This window comes from Vitis riparia, chromosome 4, assembly GCF_004353265.1.
Source record: "Vitis riparia cultivar Riparia Gloire de Montpellier isolate 1030 chromosome 4, EGFV_Vit.rip_1.0, whole genome shotgun sequence".
Lineage (NCBI taxonomy): Eukaryota > Viridiplantae > Streptophyta > Magnoliopsida > Vitales > Vitaceae > Vitis > Vitis riparia.
In genome coordinates, this window is record NC_048434.1 from 11931148 (window position 1) to 11958794 (window position 27647).

The 27647-nt window shown below is 38.3% G+C and overlaps 1 protein-coding gene across 1 annotated transcript; it reads left to right on the top strand.

Annotated features, from left to right (window-relative positions):
* LOC117912470 (ras-related protein Rab5) lies at positions 1 to 25207 on the top strand. Its single transcript, XM_034827052.1, has 8 exons — positions 1 to 209; positions 290 to 367; positions 706 to 873; positions 1233 to 1281; positions 3038 to 3111; positions 10806 to 10899; positions 24722 to 24822; positions 24920 to 25207. Exons 1-7 carry the CDS (start codon positions 171 to 173, stop codon positions 24820 to 24822), a joined length of 603 nt encoding a protein of 200 aa, XP_034682943.1. The 5' UTR covers positions 1 to 170; the 3' UTR covers positions 24920 to 25207.
* The last annotated feature ends 2440 nt before the right edge of the window (positions 25208 to 27647 follow it).

The following is a 27647-nucleotide window of genomic DNA, read 5'->3' on the forward strand; positions in this document are numbered from 1 at the left end:
ACCACAAGGGTGAGGTCGTAAGCGAAAAGCAAAACAAATACAAACATCGCTTCCCGTCTTCCTCTCTATATCTTCTCCCTCACATCTCCTCAATTTTTCTGTGCAATTTCTCTCTGCATCCACCTCCATCTATTTCATCTTCTCTCTCAGGACCCGCTGATATCGATTCCATGGCGACCATCGGCCACAACAATCTCAATGCAAAATTGGTGAGTAGATGCTCCTTTAGGGTTTCGCTTTGATCCCCTTCCCCTTGTATCCTCTCTAATTTCCACGAATCCGATCTCAGGTTCTTCTTGGTGACATGGGAGCCGGAAAGTCCAGTCTCGTCTTGCGCTTTGTCAAGGGCCAGTTTCTTGAATTCCAGGTTAGTGATCTGGTGCTTGGCTATTAAGAAAGCTTAGATGGAAAAATAAAAGTGAAGAATTTTGAAATTTCCTTTTTTTTTTTCGTAATATGGTAAGAATCCACCTAGGTTGACGCTTTTCGAGTGTTTGAAAGAACTGCAAGTGTTGTGTTAAGGTACTTTCAGGCAGAAGAGATTGAGAATTTAGAAGTTCTTTATAGTGAATCAGAGGTTTTTGAACTTGGAATTTTTTAGTACTCTATTTTGAGTCATCTGGTTGTGTTAGAATTAGTGAAATTGAGGTTTTTTGATAATTTCTTTGTGGCTGTTGATGACAATTGTGGCGGTGGTGATGATAGGAATCTACAATTGGAGCGGCGTTCTTTTCACAGACACTAGCGGTAAATGATGCCACAGTGAAGTTTGAGATATGGGACACAGCTGGGCAGGAGAGGTACCACAGCTTAGCTCCGATGTACTATAGAGGTGCTGCTGCGGCCATAATTGTCTATGACATTACTAGCACAGTATGATTTTCATTGCCCTTACTTTTTTGTTAATTTTTTGTTAAAATTTTCTTTTTCTTTTTTCATTTTTATTTTCTTATTTTTTTGGTTGAATTTATACTACGATTTGGATAAGCTTTTGGAAGTATTGGGTCTGCACATAAATGGTTGAACTAAAAGCCAGGAGTTTTTGGTTTTTGATAAATTGTGTACTGTTTTTACACATTCTAGTTTGATAATGTTATTGCTGCTTATGCTCTATTGAATCATTTGTGTCTATTGATGAAACTTAAGTTGCTCCAGATGTCTTTAAAGTTTTGTTCTTCTTTCATCAAGCTTAACATTTCCTTATTCAATTTGTCTGCTTTCTGACATTTTAGGAGTCATTTTCACGGGCAAAGAAGTGGGTGCAAGAACTTCAGAAACAAGGTACATAGAGTTGAACTTGTTTGTTTCATTATAAAGAGTGTAAGGAGTAGGGCATACATTTCTCCTCCAGCACTTGTCTTGTAATTTAATTATTTTAATTAATTTCTTCCTTGTACTTAATTTTCATTTTTTTTTTAATTTCCTTGTTGTATCTTTATTGTGAGCTCTTCCTTTCTTTCTGATACTAATAAACTTGTATTTTATAAGAAAGTGGCAATTTATGATTTCTTTGGAAAAATTGTATGGAAAAAAACCACACATTAAAGCCTAAATTTTTTCCCACATCCTCAATGATTTCCATATTGAGGAAAAGATTAAGAAAATATTTTATATGAGCACATTCAAACACACCAGGATGATCAGAGGCTTCAAAATAAATAGTTTTGTGAAACATAGTTTCCAAGACCTTTCACACCTTTCTATGTGGAAAAACAAAACTAATTATCCATTTAATCAAATTCAAGCTTATGAGTAAATTGAAACTAAGTCAAACTCAATAATTCAGTTCCATTGAATCAAAATGCAGGGGAAAGCAGAATGAATTTGTAATAACAAAGATGCATTTTTCATTGGACAGGTTTTATAACTAAAGAAAGATTTTTTTGTTTTTTAATTTTTTTTTATAGCTAATAAACTGTAGTAAACAACTATAATGATTTATTTGCTATTTGGATCTATCTATGCTATCTATGACCTGGAAAAAAAAACAGATCTATCCATGCTGCTTTTGATAGATTAATGATCGAATTTCCTTTTTCGCTGCCTCAGCCTAAGTGCTTTTCTGGTTTCCCCTTTTTCCCTTGTGCACAACAACTTCAATAAAATCATATCTCACTGCTGGTGTTTTCCTTGTTCTCCATTACACATGTCCAATAAATGGTACATCTAGTCTCTCATAGATCCATTCATTTCATACTCTTATCCTTTTTCATTTTTTCATTTATTTATCTTAATATTCTTATTTCAGATATTGTCTATTTTTTACTATGATACTTGGACTCTTCTACTTACCCAACATACCATATCAACATAGAATGACAAGGGTTTGGGTGTAGGATCCTTTTTGGATGTTTCTTTCTGCCTTTTATATTTGCTGTTTGATTAGAAAAGAAAGGGAATATTATTTTATCAAGGATATGTTAATTATTTGATTTTAATGGACTTTCAATTGATTTTTTTTCTCATTATTATGTCATATCCAAGTGCCATTCAAGATCATTTTTCAGTTGAGTCCCCATTCACTTAGATTCACACCTGCACTTGACGCTTGTACCCAAACCCATAACGTGGATTCTATAACATTTTTCTTATGTGCCAAACACTTTTTACCACAAAGCAAGGTTGATAGTCTGTTAAATATTTTTCTTATTATGGTTTTTCAGCATCTTATAATACCCTAGAAGCACTTCTTAACTTTGACCACCTCGTTCTAACTCTATGAGTTATGTCCTCTTTTAATTGTTGTTGTTGATGACTGGTCCTGTGTAATGAAAATAGGCACTTTTTAGGTATTCTTGATATCGATTTCAAAATTGCCTTATTTCTTCTCAGCATTTCAAAGTTGCATCCCATATACTTCATGTTAGTCCTACTTATCCTAAAACCTTGAAGATTCCAAACTGTATCAGCCAAGAATTTCGTGAACTACACATTCTCTAGTTCTTTTCATTTTTTGTCTTTAGGAAGCAGATGGTAGGGGTGGGTTTTTCTGATTTGCCAGTTGGAGTTATATGGCTGTTTTGGGTTTGTTACACAGGTAACCCTAACATGGTTATGGCGCTTGCTGGGAACAAAGCTGATTTAGAAGATAAGAGGAAAGTGACTGCTGAAGTAAGTGCTATCTCTTTATTATTTATTGTTACTTGGTGTTCTTTGGGTTCAGTATGGACTAGAGATTCTTACTATAACTTCTTATCCCCAGCCCATCTTCTTGTTTTAACAGTTCTTTTTGTTGATAGACTGCTTCTGCCCTTTTGTTGGAGGGTGGTCTCATTTCTGTTTCATACTTAAATGTCCTCTCTCGCTCTCTCTCTCTTAAGAACTTTATAAATATGTTCTTTGGTCATAATAATTTCTGTTTGTAGCTACTGATGTGGACAGTGCATGAATACAACTTTTATGTGGAGTTCTGACATTAATTTGCTTGGAAATATTAGTATAGCTACTGTTAATACCTCATCACAATTCCAATCTGATAGGTATCTAATGGAGATTTATTATAGAATTTCAAGAAACAGGAGACCTAACTGATACTCAGATAGCGATTCGAGAGGCTATCACTCTCCTACCATATCCACACAATATCCAGCCCCCTAATTGAAATATTAGTATAGCTACTGTTAATACCTCGTCACAATTCCAATCTGATAGGTATCTAATGGAGATTTATTATAGAATTTCAAGAAACAGGAGACCTAACTGATACTCAGATAGCGATTCGAGAGGCTATCACTCTCCTACCATATCCACACAATATCCAGCTCCCTAATTCCCTTCTTTTTCCCTATTAAACACCCCCCCCTCCCCGAGCCCGTATCCAGATTGTGACCTAGCCTTAGTAAGGTTGTTATAACTAACTGCCAGGTGGCAGTACACTCTTCTTCCCTTTTCTAGTATACACATAACGTATGGGAGGCCTATCATTACCCCCATCAATGAGAGACACCTTGTCCTCAAGGTGGAAGTCAGGAAAATGTTCTTTAATTGTGTCAGCTGATTCCCAAGAAGCTTCAAACTGAGGAAGTCCTTTCCACTGAATAAGTACTTCAATATCAGGCTGATTGATATTGGGAGACTGGCGAATATTTAAGACTTGTTCAGGCTCCACCCGCCATTCCAAATCATTAGCAAGAACAGGGGAAAGTGGCTGACATAAATCAGCTGAACCAAGAGCCTGCTTGAGCTGTGAAACATGAAACACTGGATGAATAGTTGCCGAAGAAGGAAGCTCCAACTTGTACGCCATTGGACCAATTTGTTGCACCACCTTATAAGGGCCAAAATATCGTGGGAAGAGCTTCTCATTGGGTCGCTTGATAAGGGAACAAAGTCGATATGGACGAAGTTTTATATAGACAAAATCCCCAACTTCAAATTGAATTGCACGACGATGTGCATCTGCAGATAACTTCATTTTGGATTGTGCACAGCAGAGATGATCCTTCAGTTCATTTAAAATTAGATCACGCTCTTGCAATAACTGATCCACTGCCAGAACAAAGGTGGAATCTGATCCATAACGTAGCAATGGTGGTGGGTCTCGTCCATAAACTGCTCGAAACAGTGTCATATTGGTGGAGGAGTGGAATGTGGTATTATACCAATATTATGCCCATGGGAGCCATGTAGACCAACGTTTGGGCTTGTTATATGAAAAACATCGAAGGTATGTCTCCACACAACGGTTGACCACTTTTGTTTGTCCATCCGTTTGAGGATGATATGCGGTACTATGGCAGAGAGAAGTACCTTGCAACCGAAATAGCTTCGTCCAAAATTGACTAAGAAATACTTTGTCACGATCACTAACAATGGAACGGGGAATTCCATGTAATTTGACAACATCCCGAACAAAGATAGTAGCTACCGTTTGAGCTGTGAAAGGATGCTTGAGCAATGAGAAGTGAGCATATTTGCTCAATTGATCCACAACAACTAAAATGGAGTTATAACCCTCAGACTTAGGAAGCCCCTCAATAAAGTCTAGCGTCACATCATCCCATATTTTTTCTGGAATAGGTAGTGGTTGTAGTAACCCAGCAGGTGACAAAATTAAGGCCTTATTTTGTTGACATACTAGACATTTTTCCACAAACTCTTTGATGTCGTTCTTCATACCAACCCAAAAAAAATCTCGTGTGAGTCATTTGTAAGTCCGTAAGAACCCGAAATGCCCTCCAATCACACTAGCATGGCCCTCTTGAAGAAGTGCTGGAACAAGGGGTGAGGCCTTGGGAAGAACTAGGCGCCCCTTGTTATGGAGAATGCCATGGTCCAAAGAATACCAAGGATAAGCATCTGGATCAACCAGTAGCCTTTGCTGAATCTTAGCAAGGTGTGGGTTAGCTTCAACTTGTGAACTGATCAACGACGTGTCTAAGCGATTGGGAATCGTGAGGGTAGCTAACTCCATAGAAATGGGGATGCGAGATAAGGCGTCGGCTGCTTTATTCTCCAGTCCAAGCCAAAACTGAATTTCAAAATCATACCCCAATAGCTTTGCAACCCACTTTTGGTACGACTCATTCACCACTCTTTGCTCTAGTAAAAACTTCAAACTACTTTGATCCGTTTGCACAATAAAGTGGCGACCAAGTAGGTAGTGACTCCACTTCTGAATTGCTAAGACAATAGTTATTAACTCTCTTTCATATATGGACTTTTGTCGCTCCCTTGCTGAGAGGACTTGGCTGAAATAAGCTACTGGTCTATGACTTTGCATCAAAACGGCACCCAAACCATACCCCAAGGCATCCATCTCTACAATGAAAGGTTGACTGAAGTTGGGCAAAGCCAAAACAGGAATTGTTGTCATAGCTGTTTTCAATTTTCGGAAGGCCGCTTTAGCCTCTGGGTTCCAATTAAAAGCATCTTTTTTGAGTTACTGAGTGAGGGGCCAAGAAATAGCCCCATATCCCTTGAAAAATCGACGGTAGTATCCAGTCAATTCGAGAAATCCTTGTAATTCTTTAATGGATTTGGGTGTGGGCCACTCTACCATGGCTGAAATCTTATTGGGATCAGCAGCAACACCCTTGGTAGAAACCAAATGGCCTAAGTATTCCAGCTGTGGTTTAGCACAGAGACATTTCTTTCCATTGACGTGTAGTTGGTGGTTCGGTAGAATGGACAACACACTTTGCAAATGATCACAATGCTCCTTCAAGTCCTTGCTGTAAACCAATATGTCATAAAAAAATATGAGCAAAAATTTTCGAAGGTGTGGCCGAAATTGTGATGTCCCACATCGGATAGGGGAAAATGTTCCTGGCGCTATATATGTAGAGACTCCTCTTAACCAAGTAGACGCGTTTTAAAGCCGTGAGGGCCCCCTTGGGCCTAAAGCGGACAATATCTACATGGTTGGGTGCGGGTCGTTACAAATGGTATCAGAGTCGATCCCCGACCCCGGTGTGAGGGTTTGTTTGGCTCCGTAAGGGGTGTTTGTCTGTTTGGCCCCGCAATCCCATGGGACACAACGAGGACGTTGTGTCTGCATGGGGGGGGGGGGGGTGTTTGTGATGTCCCACATCGAATAGGGGAAAATGTTCCTGGCGTTATATATGTAGAGACTCCTCTTAACCAAGTAGACGCGTTTTAAAGCCGTGAGGGCCCCCTTGGGCCAAAAGCGGACAATATCTACATGGTTGGGTGCGGGTCGTTACAGAATTATATTGTTCATTAATGATTGGAAAGTCGTTGGTGCATTGGTTAGCTCAAACGGCATCACCAAGAACTCGTAGTGACCTTCATGGGTGCGAAATGCCATTTTGTGGATATCTTGTTGTCGGACTCGAATTTGGTGGTAGCCTGATTTGAGGTCTAGTTTGGAAAAAATGGTCGCGCCATGAAGTTCGTCGAATAACTCATTGATCACCGGAATGGGAAGCCGATCCGGGACTATAACTTTGTTGAGAGCACAGTAATCTATACAAAACCTCCATTCTCCATTTTTTTTTTAACCAACAACACTAGATTAGAAAATGGGCTTAAGCTAGGCAGAACAATTCCTGCCTCCAGCATCTCTTGCACCAATCTCTCTATTTCATTCTTTAGAATATGTGGATACCGATAGGGACGGACGTTAACTGGAGATGCTCCCGGATTTAATTGAATGACATGGTCAATATCACGACTTGGTGGTAACCCTGTTATTGGCCCAAAAACTCGCTGATGTTGAGCTAACATTTCTTTGACCGTTTTTGGAACCTCTTGTACCTTCTTCACTCAAATCTGTAGTGGTGGAAGTTTGATAGAGTTCCACCACCCATACCCCTTGGCTATGGTGCTGCAGTGCTCTAGCCATTGCCTTAAGAGACACCTCAGTCCGACTAAGGCTCGGGTCTCCCTTTAACACTATCACTGTCTTCCCCATTCTGATCTTCATTGTTAGCATCTTCTAGTTTACTTTCATGTCTCCTAAAGTCCCCAACCAAGGCATTCCCAGAATTACATCAGTGTTGCCTAATTCAAGTGGAAGAAAGTCTTCCACTACAGTGAGCCCCTACATCGAAATACAAACCCCCCTACAAATGCCCTTTCCTTTCACGGATATCCCGGTTCCCATCATCACCCCGTAACTGGTTGTTGTAGTTAATGGTAGTGCTAATTGTTGAACCAACTCAAGGGATAAAAAATTGTGGGTAGCCCCACTGTCTACAAGGATGATTACCTCTTTTGACCTGATCGTTCCTTTGATCTTCATAGTCCCCGGTGTAGTTAAACCTACCACGTAATTTAGAGATAATTCCACAACGTCTTTCAGCTCGACAAGTGAAGGTTCTTCGATTGCTCTGCCGTCAAACTGATTATCCTCCTCCTCCTTGCCTTCGTGCATCAATAAAACCCTTAATTCTTTCTTACAACGATGACCAGGCGAGAACTTTTCATCACACTTAAAACAGAGCCCCTTCTCTTTACGGGATTGAAGCTTTGATTCCGTCAGTCTCTTTATTGGAATCTCACGCCGGTGGCTCATCGTCTTCTCGCTAACAACCACTGCCTTAGTCTGAAAATTCTCCCCAATCTTCCAATCACCTCGATTTGCAGATGACAGTATTTTGGTGCTCTTTGGGTCCTTTGGTTCATGGGCTGACCTCATGGTTAAATTCCTATCTTCGACCCGTTAGGCCATTTCCATAAAGTGGCCTAGCCCATATGGTTGCAGCAGACGTAGCTCAACCCGAATCTCAGGAAGCTACCCATTCATAAACGTGCTTTCCATTACCTCCTCCGAAATCCCTTTCAGGGGAGTCGCTAGAATCTTGAATTCTTGCCGGTATTCTGCCACTGAACCCCGTTGTGGCACTGCTAGGAATTGCTCACAAAGGCTCCCTTCTTGAGTCGGATGGAAGCGAAGCAACAACCGCGTCTTCAAGTTTTCCCAACTCCCAAACGCCTCCCTCGAATCAATCCACTGGTACCAAGAGAGTGTGTCCCCATATAAACTCATCGCGGCGGCAACTAATTTCTCCTCTTCCGTGAGTCCGTACGTTGCGAAGTATCGATCGGCTCGGAAGATCCAGCCGTCCGGTTTTCTCCCTTAAATACAGGCATCTCCACCCGTCGGCCGCCATGCCATTCCCCTTTTCCACCTCGCCTCGTCTCATCCGATGCTGTCCACCCCCCACTGGGTTCCCCAACTCCAGGGATATCTTGCATGGTCTTCTCGTTGTGCAGTAGTCGTCGTGACCCGCCCCGATGACAACGCCGTCACCGCCTTTTGTGTCTCTTCGAGTGACTGCAAAACTCGCACTATGTTTTGGGCAAGGTCCATCACCGCCTTTTCCATTCCTGGTAAGCGCTGCATCCCCTCTCTGATTTCTCCAACTTCCTTCTCTAGAAGAACCACCCGACCTTCATTCTTTTTTTGAGCCATTTGGATTGATGCTCTGATGCTCTGATACCAAATTGATAGGTATCTAATGGAGATTTATTATAGAATTTCAAGAAACAAGAGACCTAACTGATACTCAGATAGCGATTCGAGAGGCTATCACTCTCCTACCATGTCCACACAATATCCAGCCCCCTAATTCCCTCCTTTTTCCTATTAAACACCCCCCCAACAGCCCGTATCCAGATTGTGACCTAGCCTTAGTAAGGTTGTTACAACTAACTGCCAGGTGGCAGTACACTCTTCTTCCCTTTTCTAGTATACACATAACGTATGGGAGGCCTATCACAATCATTCTGATTGATCTTTGTGGAGAAATTGGCATGATGCTCAATGTTATTGGGCAATCAAGCTGCCATGGCAACCATGCGAAGTTTTAATTATGAACTTCAAGTTGAACTTTAGTGAGTTTAGAGGTGGACAATATTCATGAACCTGCAAATGTACATACCTTGACTTCAGAAAGCTTGAAACATGACTGTCCTCCTTTGAAGGAATAATTTTGGTTCTGGATACAGATGCAAAATATAGAACCTTGAGGTGTTGATGTATTGTTTGATGCGAGGAATCGGAGAATTTTATGTGATTTGTATTGCGGCAAAGAGATCTTTGCTAGATTTCTTCTTCTCCATCTGTTGTTGGAACTCAATCCATTGTCAAATGGATCTGATGTGCTAAAATTGTTTTTCATTGAATTTTTGTTTTTAACTTGCATGTTTTGGACAAGCTAGAAAATTCCTTCTGTTTGCTCATCTGTAAATTGACATGGAAAAGGAGACCATTTTGCTGCAGAGGTGAATAGTGTGCTATAGAAACTTATTCTTTCCTTGTTCATCATTCTACCCAAGAAGTGTAAAGTTGTCTGGTTTGTCTTCTCTATTCAAAAGAAGTTATCAGTGCGCTTAGGAGAAAGCATAAAGAGAAGCATGTATCTCCTAGCACCAATGCCATGTTATTGTTACTATTGCAAAGTCAATTATGCTTCCTTCTTTTGTTTTTCTCTGGTCTCCCTCTGGCAATGGGATAAACTATGAGCTCTTCCTTTTTTTGTTTTTCTCTGGTGTCCCTTAGGCAACTGGATAAACTATGTTCTGAACTTTAGTAGTTCTCTCTCTCTCTCTCAAGGTTTTCTTTCTTACCCTATCTAGATCTGTTTTCTCTATTTTATCCTCTTTTGCTTTTCTAAATTTTCCTCATGTCACCTTAGCTGCAGGTCAGTACACTACAGTATGGTCTTCTTCAAGATTTGAAATTTAAGCAATTCTTTTACATGTTCAGAAGATTCAATCTTTTTGTGAAAGTGTTTTTTTGTTTACTTATAATGATAGGTAGAAGAGTGGAACCAAAGTTTGTCTGTCTTAAAAACATCTCTTGCTGTGAGACTTCCTTCATTGATTGCCAAGATTTTTCTAATTTCGGTTGTCTAGCTTTTAAAACATATTTGGACCCATCATCTGTTGGATCCCACTTAGATGATCAGAATAAAAAATATTTGATGTGCATATTTGGACTTATTTAATGAAACATTTTCTTTTTCCTGGTTCTTTTGTTTTTCTTTTTCCCTCCCTAATTCATATATTAAGTTCCTGTTGTCACATGGAGGTTCTGATCCTGTTTGTATATTTCATGGTGAGGTTAGAATCTGAGCTATTAGTTGCAGGAAGTATAAGTATTTCATAGCAGGACCATGACTCTGTTTCCACGGTCTTCGACTTGAAGGTTACAGCGGAACAATTGTATTGTAACATGTTATGAAATTCCTAATTTTCAACTGAATTTTCATCAGTTCTAAATGGTTTTGGACTGTAATGTTATCTAAGAAAACAAATGGAGTTGAATTGGGCTGTCTCTGAAAAGTATCTTGTATATTTAATTTAGTTACCTGCTAAGCATTTTGCATATTTTGCAGGAGGCACGTGTCTATGCTGAGGAAAATGGCCTTTTCTTCACGGAGACCTCTGCCAAAACAGCCGTAAATGTCAATGATACATTTTATGAAATAGGTATTTAATTTTCTTTCCTTCTGAATGGGACAGTAGCATAATGTTGGCTGCTATAATTGGTTTGAACTTTGTGGTTGCAATTCTTTATTTTCTCCTTTTCCACTGTGATTATATTTCCTTCATTGTTATAGAAGGTTGTTTGTTTTCTTTTCTCTATTTTTGAATTTGCTTGTCTGATATTGTGCAATTTTACCCTCATTGCTAATAGTTTGGCATTGGCTTTTTCAACTTCTAATTTTTTAGTTTGCTGTTTTCTTCATAATGGTTCTCTTTGAAGGACAGTTCTTCCCCAACTCCCAACACACATGCACATCCACAAATAATGAGCTGTACTGAGCATCCATCCCGTCTAGTTCACATCTTTTTTTTTTTTGATAGGAAACGATAACGGAATATATTGATAAAAAGAAGATACAAATAGAAGGATGAGAAATCCTCCCACCAAAGAAAAACAAGACTACAAGTAATCAAATATAAGATATACAACGAGAAAAAGACTAACGGCCTATTTACACACCGCTAACCAATCAAGTTGTAACACGTTAAGAGGTATCCCCTTAAAAACCTTAGAACAAAAAGCCCATAGAGAAGCCAAAAAACGAATAGAATCCCAAAGATACCCTGAATTCCTTGCTTTATCCTCAAAAATCCTTGCATTCCTTTCCCGCCACACCACCCACATTAACGCGATGCACGCGTCTTGCCATAAAACAACCCCTCTCTTAGAAGATCCGAAACCATTAAAATTAGTAAAAACATGTCAGATATGCTCCTTGGGGAGACCCAATCCATCTTTGCTAACTGAAATAATCTGTGCCACAACCCCTTGGTCAAAGAGCAATGGAGGAAAAGGTGATCTACTGTTTCTCCATGCTTCATGCACAACTTACATATGTCGGGACTAAGTGCTTTGTGGGGTCTCCTCAATTGTAGCAAGTCATTAGTATTAACCTTCTTGTGCGCCACCAACCAGACAAAGGACTTGACTTTGAAAGGGACTTGAGAATTCCAGACAAACTTAGTAGGGAACACTGGAGGCGACTCAGAATATTGGGATAAGGCCAGAAAGAAAGATTTGACTGTGAAAAGACCTGAAGGAGATAAGGACCATGATCTCTTATCTGGAACCGAAGGAGATATGTGTAGACGATCAAGAGACCGCATAAGGCTTTCTAAATCTTCTATCTCAGGATCAGTAAGATTTCGGCGAAAATTGAAATTCCAAGAGAAAGGACGGGAATATCCGAGAATTGATGAAATAGGAACATTTTTATCCGTGACTACGCTAAGTAATCTTGGATATTGTATTCCCAAAGGTTGATCCCCCCACCACAAGTCATCCCAGAACCGAATTCTATCCCCGTCCCCTACCACAAACCGAGTAAATTTGGAAAACTCTTGGAAGACTAGTGCAATGGCCTTCCAAGGACAACGATGAGACCACCTAACAATATTGTTGACATCCCAGCCATTGGAGTGAGAACCATAAATGCTTAAGATAACCTGATGCCACAGAGCAGAACCCTCCCTAGGATATCTCCACAACCACTTCCCTAAAAGAGCGACATTCCTCATAGAAATCTTTCCGAAACCCAAACCCCCTCTCGACTTCGGTTTGCACACAACGTCCCAATTAACCAAATGGTCTCTTTTGCCTTCCCCTACGCCTGACCAAAGAAATTCTCTTTGCATTCTCTCAATTTTGCTGCCACAGAAGCGGGAATCTTAAAAAGGGAGAGAAAGTAACAAGGCATATGGGTTAGACAAGATTGAATGAGAGTTATCCTACCTCCAAAAGATAAATACGCCTTCTGCCATCCATCTAATCTCCTTGATATCCTCTCAATCACAGGATCCCAAAAGCCACTCGCCTTAGGATTCCTTCCCAGAGGAAGACCTAGGTAAAGTATAGGCCACCCAGAAGCCTTGCAGTCAAGCATCTCGGCCAGCCTAGAAAGGTGATTCTGTTCAATATTAATGCCATAGATGTTGCTTTTATCAAGATTAACTTTCAAACCAGATATATATCCAAACACTAGCAGAACATTCTTAAGCGTCATCATATCCTCTTCTCGAGTACTGGAGAAGAAAATGGTATCATCTGCAAATTGTAAATGGGATACCCTTGTTCTGTTCCTACCCACCCTGAATCCTTCCAAGACGTTTCTCTCCTCAGCTTTCAATAACATCCTACTCAATACATCTGCCACTATAGTGAACAAAAAAGGTGATAAAGGGTCGCCTTGTCTTAAACCTCTAGATGCCTTAACCCACCCTTTCGCATTACCGTTCACTAGGACTGCATAAGAAACCGAGGATAAGCAACCTCTCATCCATTTCCTCCATCTAAGACTAAACCCTTTCATCTCCAACACATGATCCAAAAAATCCCAACTCACATGGTCATAGGCCTTTTCAAAGTCAATTTTAAATACAACTCCTTCCTCCCCTGTTCTTCTTTTCTCATCCACTATCTCATTGGCTATGAGAACTGCATCCAAAATTTGTCTCCCTTGCACGAAGGCTCCTTGAGTGGAATGGATAGTCTCGTGAAGTACTCCTCTTAGTCGCCCTGCTAACACTTTGGCTATTATCTTGTAAAGACTAGTGATCAAGCTAATGGGTCTAAAGTCTGAGATTCTCCTTGACATGCTTTTTTTGGGTAACAAAACTATAAAGGAAGCGTTAGTGCTCTGATTGATAATTCCGCTCCTATGGAATTCTGCAAACACTCTCACTATATCCTCCTTTATCACATCCCAACAGTCTTGAAACACTGCAATGGTAAAGCCATCCGGCCCAGGAGCCTTATCCCTATCCATTTGAAAAATGGCCTTATAAATCTCTTCTTCAGTAAAGGGGGATTCCAATCTAGACGCATTCTCACCAGAAATAGGGGACCAATCTAAGCCTTCCACTCCCCACGATTCTCCAGAAGGACTCGCGTAAAGCTTTTCGAAATACCTTAGGATCTCCTCTTTTATACTCTCTGGATTATTCAACATTAGACCACTTTCATTCTCCAACTCCTTGATAAATTTCCTATTTCGCCTGCCATTGGCCACCTTATGAAAAAATTTTGAGTTGCAATCCCCTTCTTTTACCCATTTCACCCTAGCTTTCTGTCTCCAATGTATTTCTTCTCTCAAAATCAACTCCTCTAGCTCCCCTTTTCTTAAAGCTCTTTGGACTAAAAGTTCATGGGATAGTCCCCCTTCTTGCTCCAAGGAATCAAAGTTAGCTAAGACAGATAATATATCTTTTTTCTTTTTACTTATCTCTCCAAAAGAAGTCTTATTCCACTCTTTCAATTTGGCTTTAACGAACTGTAATTTCCTCATGAACTTGTGTCCTTCCCACCCATTTCCTTGAAACTCTCTCCACCATCTTCCAAAATTCTCCTTAAAACTAGAATGTTGCAACCACATATTCTCAAACCTGAAAGGCGTTGGACCCCACTTGAATGGATTGGTTTCCAAAACAATCGGCCAATGATCCGAAGTCCACCTTGGCAGTACTCCTTGAAGACTTTGAGGAAATACTTGTTCCCACTCATTTGAGTACAAGAAGCGATCTAATCTCTTGCATACTGGATTCTCTTGCATGTTTGACCAAGTATATGATGCGCTCCTTAAAGGTGAATCTATCAATTCGCAATCTCTTATGAAGTCATCAAAATCCTTCATGCTTGGAGTTAATCTAGAACCACCCAATTTTTCTGAACTTCTCCTTATAACATTAAAATCACCGCCCACACACCAACGCGGATGAGAGAGCCCAACAATGTCTGAAAGCTCCACCCAAAAATCCTTCCTTAGAGCTGAGTTGTTTGGGCCATAAACTGCAGATAACCACAAAGATTCGCATCCATCCAACGCGAACTTGATTGAGACCGAAAATGAGCCTAACACTACCTCCTCCTTACGCAACTTTTTAGAGTCCCATATTACCAAAATCCCACCCGAAGCCCCACTTGCCGGAAGGGCTGCCCAATCTTTATTTCTGGCTGACCAAACACTACCCACAAACCTTCTGTCGCACTCCTCCTTTTTAGATTCCTGAATCATCACTACATCCGGCTTTTCTGATCTCAGAAAATCCTTAACCACCCTTCTCTTTTTCTTAGAACCCAAACCCCTGGTATTCCAACTGACTATCTTCATATAAAACTCTCTGACCCTGATCCCGGACCAAATCCAGTTGGTCTCACAATCCTGTAGAGCATCTGCTCTTCCTCCTGGAATATACCTTGATATCCAGAGACTTTAAAACCTCACGTACTTTTGCCATTTTCCTAGGGGATAGTCCTTCTATTTGGAACTCGCCTGGAGGAGAGCCCGCACAGGCTCCCAGATTAACTGCAGCCTGACTGGAAACTGAGAGAGGGTTGACGCTCTCGCACATCTGGTTGGGACAAGCAGGCTGGGTCACCTCCATTTCTGAAATAGGGATATCAACAGGATTTTGACCATTGAAAGCATCGTTGACTCTTTTGAAAAAAGATTTGGAATTTACTCGGTTTTCCGTAGGAGCCAAAGATTGAGAAACTGAAACGGGAAGAATGGGGGTAGAAGGACTCAGAATGGGGACGGAAGGGTTCAAGAGGGAATTAGTGAAGCCACTAGAAGAGGGAATAAGTTGCTGTGAAGACTGAAAAAGTGAAGGAGTTACCTCCAGAGACTCCACAACCATCGAACCACAATTCCCCAACAAGTTAGGCCCTTTACCTCTGGTTTCTGGCAAAGAAGGCATAACCATGGCTGCTGAGCCACGAGGAACAGACCCCACTCGGCCCAAAAATCCTTCCATATCTTCGTCAGCTGAAGCTTTGTTCGAAATCTCTTCCTCTCTCGGCTCCGAAGCCCTTTCCCCTAAATTTTTCTTGTGAATCCTTGGAAATCGAGGAGAGAAAAGAGAGCTTGCACTTAAATCTCTTTTCGCCTGAGATTCGGCACCTGAATCTTCTGCCCTTAAGTCCTCTTCACTATCCACCTTGATTTTTCCGCGCAAAATGGGTTCGCTGCTGCACCGTAATCCCCGTCGGTGCTCTGAGCTTGGGGGAAAGAAAGTTGCCCACAGCTTCCTTGAACCTTGCATCGCCTTCTTCTTCGCTATCCTGCTCGACTGGACCTCGAGGAGTCCGGGGTCTGATTTCCCCTTCTCGTTTGCAGAAGACGAGTCTTCTTCCTTGCGTAACGGAGCCCCAGACTCAAATGGAGTGAACCCTTCTGGGCTTAGGCCCAACCCCATTGGGCCTTTAAGCTTGCAGCCCGTTGTATCTACTTTTAGCCCAGGCCTTGCCAGCGACTGGGCCCTCCTCTCACAGGCCCGACAGCCCACATCGTTGATATCTTCGTCTTCTCCGGCCCACTTTTCTCCTGCTACTTCGATCCCGTCCATCCCATCTGTTTTCAAACACGACTGAGACGGGAGTTGGTAGCCCTTGTCACATTTGCCGGCTGAGGTAAGCATGGCCTTACCCTTTTCTCCCTCCTTTCTTTGTCTGCTGTCTTCCCCGACACGATATCTCTCTTCCGCCGTTGATCTTCCACTCTCCCCTCGTCTTCCTCCACCTGTCCCCGAGTGAGAAGCGACAGCCACCCGAGTCGACTCACCTTTTTCGCCACCTCTCCTTCTTTCTTCATCTCCGATCACTACGACGACGACTGTAAACACCCAATCCCCATCAGACACTTCTATCAGAGCTGGAAGGATTGCCCTATCCCTCATTGTGATCTTTAACCTCGCCCTTCTGAGATCGAACAGCTTCAACGTGCGCCAATCGATTTCATTTACTGTCCCCCATTGTTCCACAATCTTCTTCAGGTGTACCTCCGACCATAGGTGAAATGGCAGCCCCCTTAATTCGATCCAGCCTTCTCTAAACTTCCCGTCTATTTCCGCGTTCTCCTTCGGCGACCATCTTCGCAACTGGATGAAGTTCCTTTCCCCAACCTTTATCATCCTCAAATCATGGAGAAATATGGCTTCCTCGATTGTTTCAACAAAGAAAACACCATTTCTATCTGAAATGGGTACTACCGTTACAACGCCTTTCTTCCCTAAGCTTCTCGCCACTGATCTTCCAACCTCAGCCCAATTCTCCCTGTCAAACTTGCTTTCACACACCACAGCTCGTGCCCATCTCCCAATTGGGACTAGACCACCTCCTCTTGGTCCTTCATCACTGACTACCTTCGCAAATGATCTGTGCATCGATCCTTCGTACTTGTGAGGCCAGCTTTCCCCTCTTATATTCCTTCCCTTTTCTGTTACATTCGGATAAGGGGCCATCAACAGAGACAATAACGCATTTTTTATATTCTCCCAACCTCTGCCCTTGTCACCCTCAGGAATGATCAGAACGGAAGGCTTTTTGTTGGTAATAAACTCCGAGATCCTAATAAACCTTCCATGGTTGTTGAAGCCAACTTCCATCAGATGCACCCTGCTTTTTCCTCTGAATTTTTTGTTGAACCCCATGTGACTCTTCAAAGTTAAAGCTTTCGTCAAATAATCAACCAACCACCCAACAGCTTCCCTTTCAAAACCTAATGCGAAAACAGAGCCTCTACTTCTCTCTGTTATCGAGCACCATTCGCCTCCTTGCTCGCCTTCCAACCTGATCAGGAAAGTCTTCCTCTCAACCAATACCTTCATCATCCTCTAATTCCTTTCGTTGTCACTAGGGTCTACATGAGTTTGTTTATTTTCTCCTCCAAGTCCAGTTACAAGTGTCCTCTTGCATTGAAAACCAGCCTATTTTGTCTAGTTCACATCTTTGAAATCTGATTTATATCACCTGATGCCATAGCTCTAGTGATACGACTTTTAGGTATATTACCCACTTTCCATTTAGGTGATCCTTTCTTAATTGCTTCCATTTCTTATTTGAGTGATGAGCCATACAAAGCAAAAGGAAAAAAAAAGGGAAAAGCATTAGAGGGAAAAAAAAAAAAAAATTCGGAGAAGGAATAAGGCATTGTGCAGGAAGGAGAGAGAGAGAGAGAGATTTTAAAATTGGTTAAAAAAAAAAAGAGGTGGCTGTTTCGAAGGAGCTCCATGCATAATGTCCATAGAAAAACAAAAGAATAGAAGTGTGTTAGATTAGATACTGATGAAAAAACTAGTGACACTTGTTGCCTTGTTAGAAAAGTGTATGATTTCTTTAGAATAATGAAAACTATAATTGGCTTTTCTAATTTCAGAAAAGGGATTTTGTGGGGGATGGGTAATCATCCAAAATTTGAAATTTAAAACAAAATAATTAAATCTTAATTAATGATTGAAGTCCTTTGTATGAAATTCAATCTACCTTCTAGATGAAAGTACTTCAGAATAAAGAAGACTTTCGAATCTTCATTAACTGATGAAGTCTTCTATAAAAATTCAATCCCTATCTTAAAGAGGTTTCTCCAGTTTTATAAGTATTATAGGTCTGATGGAGATTGTTCATATTTTAATATTTAAATTTTGGAAAAATAGTCTTAGGAAGAGTTAGCCATTTTTGGGTATTATCATCTATTGGGCATACTGGTGGATGTCCAACTGCAATTTCAGTTAAATGAACAAAAGAGTTCTATGGGTTTTATTGGATATTCTAAAACTAAGCATCACTTTTATCTATAGAACTGACGCATGGAAAAGGCTTTTCTTCCTAATTTAAATCCATTTTCAGTTGAATGAAGTAAAGAATGCTTCAATTTTGTGGGTTCTATGAGGCTCATAGTCAATTTTCCAGAATTCAAACTTAAAATCCCTTTTTCTTGAAAAGAAAAAAATTGCAAAAAGGATTAATTTTAAATTTCCTAAAATTTATGAGTTCTATGGGTTTATAAGACTTATAACTAATTTTAAAAATCATTTTTCTTTAAACATATTAGAAAGGATTAGTTTCACAAACTTAGTAGAAAGGATAATTTTTTTTTTTTTTTTTTGACCAGAGTAGGAAGGATTATTTTCAGGTCCCTAAAATTTTATAGGTTCTATGGGGTCCAGACCCAATTTTAAAAAATCAAATTTAAGAATTATTATTGTTATTATTATTATTATTAATTTTTTTGTTTTCTGGGACATAATAATTTGAAAAAATAAAACCTCTAAACATACACACGTGTGCATATGTATTTGTTACAATTTATTTGAGGTGATGTGTTGTAAATTCAAATAAATAAATAAATAAATAAATATTCTTCCAATCTTGAATTGGATTGATATCTGGCATAGATTAAACTAAGGTGGGGAGGTTTTGGGTTGTGGGGAATGGACCACAACTTTCAGTGAAATGTTTATCTCATTTGAATAAGTAGGCCTTACATGATTTATAGTTTTAAAAAATCCCGCTTTGTAAGAAGGGATTCTAATTAAGAACTATAATATTTTCAACATATTTGAAAACATTATGATTATTATGCCAAAATGGTTGTTAGGTAGACAATTTGATGCCCTTGAAAGGTTATTACACTTGTTTTACCTTGATTACCTGTTTTATTTGTTTCTCTATGGGGGATAGCTTGAAAATTCATTTTTAAGAAAATAATTGGCAGGGCAAGCTATCTCTTAGTTTCTAGTTTCCAACCATCTTTAGGGCTATAAGAACTAGATATATATATATATATATATATATATTTTTTTTAATTTAATTAAATTTTATTTATAATTTATTTCTTTTATCTTAGGCCTTTCCTCTTGCCCTTCTTCATAGAATTTTAATTTCTGCCACAACTTCTATGATCAGGAATTTAAGGAGCTAGTGATGGGAATCTACATCAACTAGCGTGTCTTATATTCTCACTACTATGGTTGTTTTTTTTTTTTTTATTTATATTTTTTTTATGATAACCGAGGAACCTTCCATGGCTGAGCCCTTAGGACTCTTCTCAAGGACCAAAATCTTGGGGTGCTGATTGTCCCGACAACAACTAGCACCAGGCAAATTTAGGATATCATTAGTGGTAGGATTCAAACCCTAGACCATGTGCCACTTATTGGGACCACACTTCCTAGTGTTCGCCCTGACCAATTGGGCTACCTTGGCGGGTTTATATTCTCACTACTATGTGCATCTTTCACTTTTTCAGATGTGAGAGTTTGGGCTTTGACCTATTTAGGCAATTTTTTTTTTTTCAATTAGTTCCTCTCTTAGAGCTTTGTTTGCTTCTATTAATTTGACACCTCTTCTTTCAACTAATTCATTTGAAATTTAAAAGTACTTCATAAAGTTAAGGCCTTTGTGTGGCTTGTGGCCGATAAAGAAGTTAGTTCCAATGAGATGCTCGAGGGGAGGGGAGGCCTTTCAAAGCCCTTTCTCTTGATTGTTATATTACATGCTTAGCTAATGGGCAAATAGCTGACCATCCTTTTTTTACATTGTCTATTGGCGTTGGTACTCTGGAAAAAGTTGTTCAGACTTGCTAGGATTGATCGGCCCTAATAAGTATTACAAGGATGGATATTATTTCCTTTAGAGGCTTTGAGGTTCTTTTTAGATGTCGGTTCTATGGCATGCGTCTAGTGTCATTGTGATCCAGATTATTTGCCGAAAAAGAAATGCCAGGATTTTTTAAGATAGATGAAGATCTATGGAGGCTTTTTGAAGCTTGGTTGTACTTCTTTGTGGACCTCGAGGATTGTATTTACTTGTACCCTTTGAGTTTGTTAATGCTAGATTGAAATTTCAGTTGTAGATTTAAGAATTTAGGTGGGAAGTCTCAATGTATATGGATTCTTTTTGCAGTGGGTTATATCTAGTTTAATTGTGACAAATGTTCCTCGGGTAACCTTGGATGACTAGGGATTGAATGAGTGTTTAGAGAACTAGACCACTTTCCAAACTAGTAAGAGAGTGTCTAATTGTTGAAACTGAAATTCAAGCACCTTTAAAGGTTTTGTTGTAGATCAAAGTTTTAAGATTTTTACATTTATAGGTGAGGGTGGCTCCGTTATTGTCATTTCATGGGTGTTCAAGTGAGAAAGAAGTCCATGGAAGTATTATGCGTGGATCTATCAAATTGTTGATGTTGCAATTGGGCTTTGTGTTGCTAACCAAGAAGTGTATCGTTTAGCCTAGTGAAGGGCTAAACACTTGGTATCCTGGGGATTTTTTATGCCCTTGACATGTGCAATGTGGTCATGTTTGTACATTGTTTTGGTTTCATTTTTAAGATATGTAGTTTGTTTTGCTTTCTTTTGGAGGTATAAATGTACCTTCCTTTTTATAAGTCTGTTTGTAAATCTTTGAAGAATTTCTCATCTTTCGTCATATTTATCGAACTTATCAAGTTCAACACAATGAATTATTTGTTTTGTATAAAGTTTTTAAAAAATTATTATTTATTATTTAGGTGTTGTTTGGATACACATCTTGTTTTCTATTTTTCTTTTAAAAATAGTAATAATTCTGTCATAAGAACTCTTAGAGACTTATCTTAAAAAGATAATGATTTTTAAAAATTATTTTACCATCTTAAATTTTAAAAGTTTTAATAGTGATTTTTAAGAGTATAAGATACATCCATACATTGTGTAAGAGTTCTTACATTTATATACAATTTAGTACTATTTTTTGTTTTTAAAAACAAAAAAAGGGAAGGGTATCTAAACAAGCACTTAGTTATTTACTTTTTTCAACAAGTCTGGCCTACAAACTAATAAAATCTTGTACCTATTGTGGGTATAGGAGAAATTAATTGTGTTGGGTGGAAGTTATTACATTTTTGTTGAACACATAGCAAGAGCTATAGGAGATTGATCCCTCGGAAAATTAAGGGCTTATTTGGTTGTTGTTTTCAAGAATTGTTTTTTGTTCTTGAAAATAAAAAACACTAAAAACTTATTTGATAGAGGAAGTAGTCTTTGTTTTTATTGTTCCACGTGTTCTCAAAATGGCTCCTTTTAGAAAACAAAAAAAAAAATGTTGTTTTCCTTGTTTTTTGACTGTTTAAAGAACAAAAGAAGATATTAGAGAACATTTTGTTCTCTGTGTTTTTCTTCTCCCTTATCTCACCTTTCCCTAGTGGTTTCTCCTCTAACACTGTGGTTTCTCAACTACCAAACAGAGGTATAATTCAAATTGCTCAAACCATAAACCAAATCGACTTCAAACATTCTAGAGAACTAAAACAAAATGAATAAGACCATTACAATAAAAAGAATTCCAAATTAAAAAAAAAAAGGAAAGAGTTTCCAAGAAACAAATAAAAATGGCGAATATACCTTTGATCCCTAGAGATGTTTGGCCTGAGCCAACAACGATCAATGCGTGCTTGATCTGAACCAACTTTACCGAAAGACTGTCTCGTGACATACAAAGATGTGAGAAGATCGAAAATGTGACTCTCTGCATGTGAATCTAGTGAATCAATTACTTACCTGAAATTGGTGAGGGAGAATGAGTATTGACTGTCTCCCATGTTTGTTTACCAAGAAAATCTAGAGAGGGAAAGTAGAGAGAAAAGGGATTGAAACTTGATGTTTTGGAACTGAGATGGAGGAGAAAATGGTTTTAGGTTTCTTGCTAGAGAAGAAGAGAAGTATGGGCTTCGGTCTTTGGACTAAAACAAAGCCCATAAAGTCCATTTAGTTTAAATGGTATAATTTTTTTTTTTAATTTAAATGAATTATGCATATAAAAATTATTTATATATTTGTTATATCAAATTAATTGAAGACAACACTTATTAATTGGAAAAAAAACAACATCCAAACATAGTTTTTGTTTTACTTTTAAAAAACTTTTTTATTAATTCAACCAAACATGTATTATTTTTTGGTTTTCAGAAAAACTGTTTTTCGGAATTCAGTTCCCAAACTTATATATATATAATTTTTTTTCCCCTGAAAACACCAAAAATTGTTTCTAAAAACTGTTCTAAAAAATTGTTTTCCAGAATAGTTTTAAAAAACAACCAAAAAGGCCCTAAGCTTCTTTTATTTATATACTTAGTTGCATGCCATTTTATTTTCTTCCTTAATTCTCAAGATCATCTCCTTCTCAGTCCCTTTCTCTTCTTTTACACCTTTTCTTTGCTCGATTTTATTTATTTATTATTTATTTTTTGATTTGATTTTATTTTATTTTATTGATGGGCATTCTTCTACACCTTTTTTCCCCTCAGGAATAACAATCATTCCAGTCTTCTCTCTATGAGAGATATCTGTCACTTCAATGTATTTTCGTCTTTTGATTCAAGCCATAATTGTTAAAGGCCCACCTCGTTTGTTAAGGTGGTGGCCTTGTTTGAAGAGATGTGTTTTGTCATTCTTTTCCCATTTTCTTTTTCTAAACGCATGTTAGAATGATGTCATTTTGGTCCTCTAAACTGAACATGCTTAGTGATGTATGAGTATATGATAAATGTTTGCAGGTGTAATTTTATAGCATCTTATAGAAGTCCACATCTGCCTTAGGTCATACTTTGCTTTACTCATGCACATGGGTCGCTTTATGCCTTGCACCTAGGTTTGCCAGGATATTTTTGCACTTTAGTGGTGCCTTTTGGAACTATGTTTCAGACAAATCTTCACTGTCAAGATAGGAAATTCCCCGTAGCTGTTCCACAGGCCAGGCTGCTCCCCATTGTTTAAATGCTTTGAAATTTCTACCAACTTACATGTGTCAAAGGATACTAGATAGTTTCTCCTGGGCTCTGACACTACGTTTCCTTGTCAATCTTTGCCAATGAATTTTTCATTTTTCTTACATTAGGCTTCTGAGGAAACTATGGTTTGCTCAAGTCCCAATTGTCAATCTAAGATAGGTGTATTAAACTGCTAATAGACAGGTATTATTTCAAGCAATGGATTTGCTTCTAGATCCTTGAGTTTTTCAGCATATCATAGATCTTCTTCAATCTATTTGGGTTCCAGTTATTCGACGAAGTAAAAAATCAATTAAAAAAATTATAAAAACCCCTAAAGAATTTAATAAGTTATGCTGATGCATATCACTATTCCCAATACATGCAGCCATCTAACATGCAGAGAAATACTCTGTGGCATTCAGCACCAGCATTATACTTGGTACTATGCTTTGAGGAAATTCATCCATGCCGAGAGGGTTGTGCTTGCTTGATTATCTAGAAATTAATTAATGTTATTAATGGTATTTTGGCTCATCAGATGAAACTGAAAATTTATCTTTGGTTAGTGAGGGTTTCTTTGCAAAGCAGCAGCTAATATTACTACTATTTTGTATAATCTATGCATCTCGTTTATTGCTCATAAAATGCAGAGCCATGGCATTCTGTTGTCACCTTCTGGAGAAGTTCATTTGGATTTGAATTGATGAGGTTGCTAGTTTTCCTAGAGAGTAGCCATGTTGAGACTAATATTGCACAAGTAACCAATTGAAGCATCATTTCTTTCTTCTTAAGGAAGTTGTTTGGATTTTGGACAAGCTTATGGAGTATAACTGTTGGTGGTCCTAAATTTTTGTCCAGATTTCAGGATGATGAATAATGCCCTTGATTACACTCATCTGGTTCCTTAGCTTGTTATAATTGAAATTATTTTAAAATTTATAGAGGTTTTATGAAAGTTATTATCTTGACTGAAAAGCTTTAATTTACAAACATATTTACTATTATCAGGGAAATATCTAGGGAAAGCATTTGTGAGTATTAAACATACCCTCTGCAATATGTTCCTTGGTTTCGTTTTTTTGTTTTTATATATTTTGTTGAGTCACAGTGTATTAGACAATTAATTGTGATTAGTCTTTCTTTATACAACATTATACTTATAAAAGCCTTCTATTACCCTTTGGAACACATTCAAACTCTTTTGTGGTCTGTGACTTGGGATTTCGTTTGGTGTAAAACAGCTAAGAGATTGCCCAGAGCTCAGCCTGCTCAGAATCCAGCTGGGATGGTTCTGGTGGACAGACCAGCAGAAAGTTCCCAAGCTGCATCATGCTGTTCCTAAGTATTGTCTTATATGCTCTGCTCCTTTCTTAGATTCTCTTTCTTTGTTTTGTTCCTTGTTTTATGGCTTCTTTGTGGGTTGTTTTAACATATTTCAGTGGTGTTGCCTCTCGGAATTGAAACAAGCATTTGTAACTAATGATGCATATAAGGAAACAATCATTCACTGTGGAATAGATGCTGTGAAATATTTAGAATACCATGTACATGGGCACTTCTAAACGAGTGAAGAACCTGTGCCAGATGCATATTCTACTTGTGTAATAAGTACTTTATTCTTATTCTTGAGTTCTCCCTCCTTATTTGGTTGTTGGCTATCATGATCTGCTAGCTGAATGAACTTTGTATCGGATCACCAAAGCGTTTTATGAAAATGTATTTGAAAATAATGTAGCACACATTTCAACAGGTGTCAATTTCACAGCAGGGGTGATGAAGTGCTGTTTGAGAACTTTCTTTTTGACCTTCTCATGTTGTAAAGATCAGGGATGGTATAAAAGGGGAAAAAGAGCAGCATAGCATTTCCCATTACGCCTGCAAGCCCTATTTATGCGTAAGCATAAAGTTATGAATAAGACGTGCAGAACGCCCACACCCATGCCTCTGTGCGATATGGATCAGCTGTCGGGTAGCCACGGTGTGGTCATAGTGGTAGTGGTTAGTGGTGCTGATGTGGATGGTGACCGGTGACATCTTAAATTTAAAAAGTTGGCATTTATTGGTGGGACCAAAGGTTGGTAGAGGCATTATTGGAAAAAGACATTTTAAAGTAGGCAATGATGTGGTGTGTCGTGTCTGGTGCTTTTTGGTAGTGGTGGTGAAATTCAAGAGAAAAGATCAGTCCTAGTAGGGGCTATTATGGGAGAAGAAACTTGGATAGGGTGAGCGGGTGAAAGTGCGACACCATGTTTGAACTTTCAAATTTATTGCAATTTGTGAAGAAATTTCAAACCTCCAATGAAATTAACCCTTAATCAAGTCCACCATTGTGCCTTTGTGTTCTTGTTCTTGGACATGATGGATCTAACACCTGGCCACTTTCCAGATGTGAAGCAATTTGGGCAATTTCTATAGCCCTATAACTTAAAAATTGGTGACTAGTGACAATCAATTTCTATGGGCGAATAACTTTATATGATGGTTGAACTGAATTGACATTAGATGCACATCTTAGGCACCATGGTATATCTGAAAGTAAGCGAAAAAATTGGGGCTCCATATCCAAAATTTCCCCAAAGTGGGGATATTTTCGTCCATGGTTGGGGGAACAGGGCACATGTCAATTGGAAATGTGGGAGAGGGCAGATGGTTATCCTTCCTATCCATCAATCCAAAATCGTAAAAGCCAGTTGCTGTTCCAAATTATTGATCTTGAGGCAATTGCCACGATGAATTCTATGGTGGTTGCTCGCGGCCGGGACGGCCAGTGTTTTTGGTAGGTTTGAACAATGACCCATTCCGAATATTGGTAAAGCTTATCATTCATATTTGAGTGCCACGATTTCCTGCGTTTGTTTGGTTGCCCTTCTCTTTATATTTCTTATTTTCTTAATTTTTTTGAAATAATTTTTATATTTGATGACTCATTTTCACCTTTTACTTCAAAATTTGATAGCACAAACTAAGAAGGAAAGTTTAAACAAATTTTAAAATGGGAATTAGAACACACTGCTTTCAATCTCATTTTTTTTTCTACTTAACAAATAATAAAAAAAAATGAAAAAAATCATAGAAATTATGAAAAATCTTAAAAAAAAAACATAAAAATTATCTCAAATTCATTAGAAAGTTTTTTATAACAACTTTTGTTTTATAATTATCAATCATACCTTGGCTTTTTATTCTTTTAAAACAAAAATCAAAATAAAAACAAACATGTTAATGTTTATATATATTTTAAGCATAATTAAAAAAAAACTTATATTTTCTAAAAATAAAAATAGTTGATCCAAGACTACTTTAACTTTTGAAAATTAAAATGATTAAGAGTTAGAGAGGGTGGTTGGCAAATTTTGTGTGTTTGATTATGTTCATGTTCAAAGTGTTTTTAGTAGAATTATTTTCTCTAAAAGTATTTTTAGGAAAACCACCAATCAAGTGCTTTTCTAGGAAATAGTATAAGTATTTTTCAACTTTTAAAAAATTTATCGAATGCTTGATTTTTCTTCAAAAACATTTTTATTTTGCTAGAAGTGCTTTCTAAAAGTACTACCAAACGGACTCTTTATCTATTATGTATAAACACATCTTCTTCAAGTTGAGCCTACTAGCTAGCTTTTTGGAATGACTCATCCAAGCTCTGATCAAAGTTAGTTTTACAGAAGTCTTCTACAACTTAGAGCTTGGAAGTAGGTTACATTGAAAGGTAGTGTTGGGAAGTGTATCGAATTCTTAATTGGAATATATTTTTATTTTTTATAGGACTATGATATAAAATATTTTTTAATTTTATATATATGATTATAATTAGATTCCTTATAAAATAAATAAAGCTAGTAAGGATATTTCTATGAACTTTCTAGGTTTAGGTCATGAGGGGAAAAAGTTATGAGAAAAATATGAACTTGTGAATACTATATATGGTGAATAGAAACGTGAGGAAGAGTGAGAGACACTTGATAGAGTATGAGGGTTGTAATATTCTTTATTGAATACTAGAATGCTATATCTCATTTGTGGAGGTAGGTATGGTCGATCGAACCACGTTAAAATCTTGTGTACCTTTATGTGTGGATTATTTTATTTTTGGGCTCTTTTATTAATATGTTTGCATTGAAGCTTCCATTAACCCAACAAATGGTATAAGAGCCATTGTTGAAAATGTTC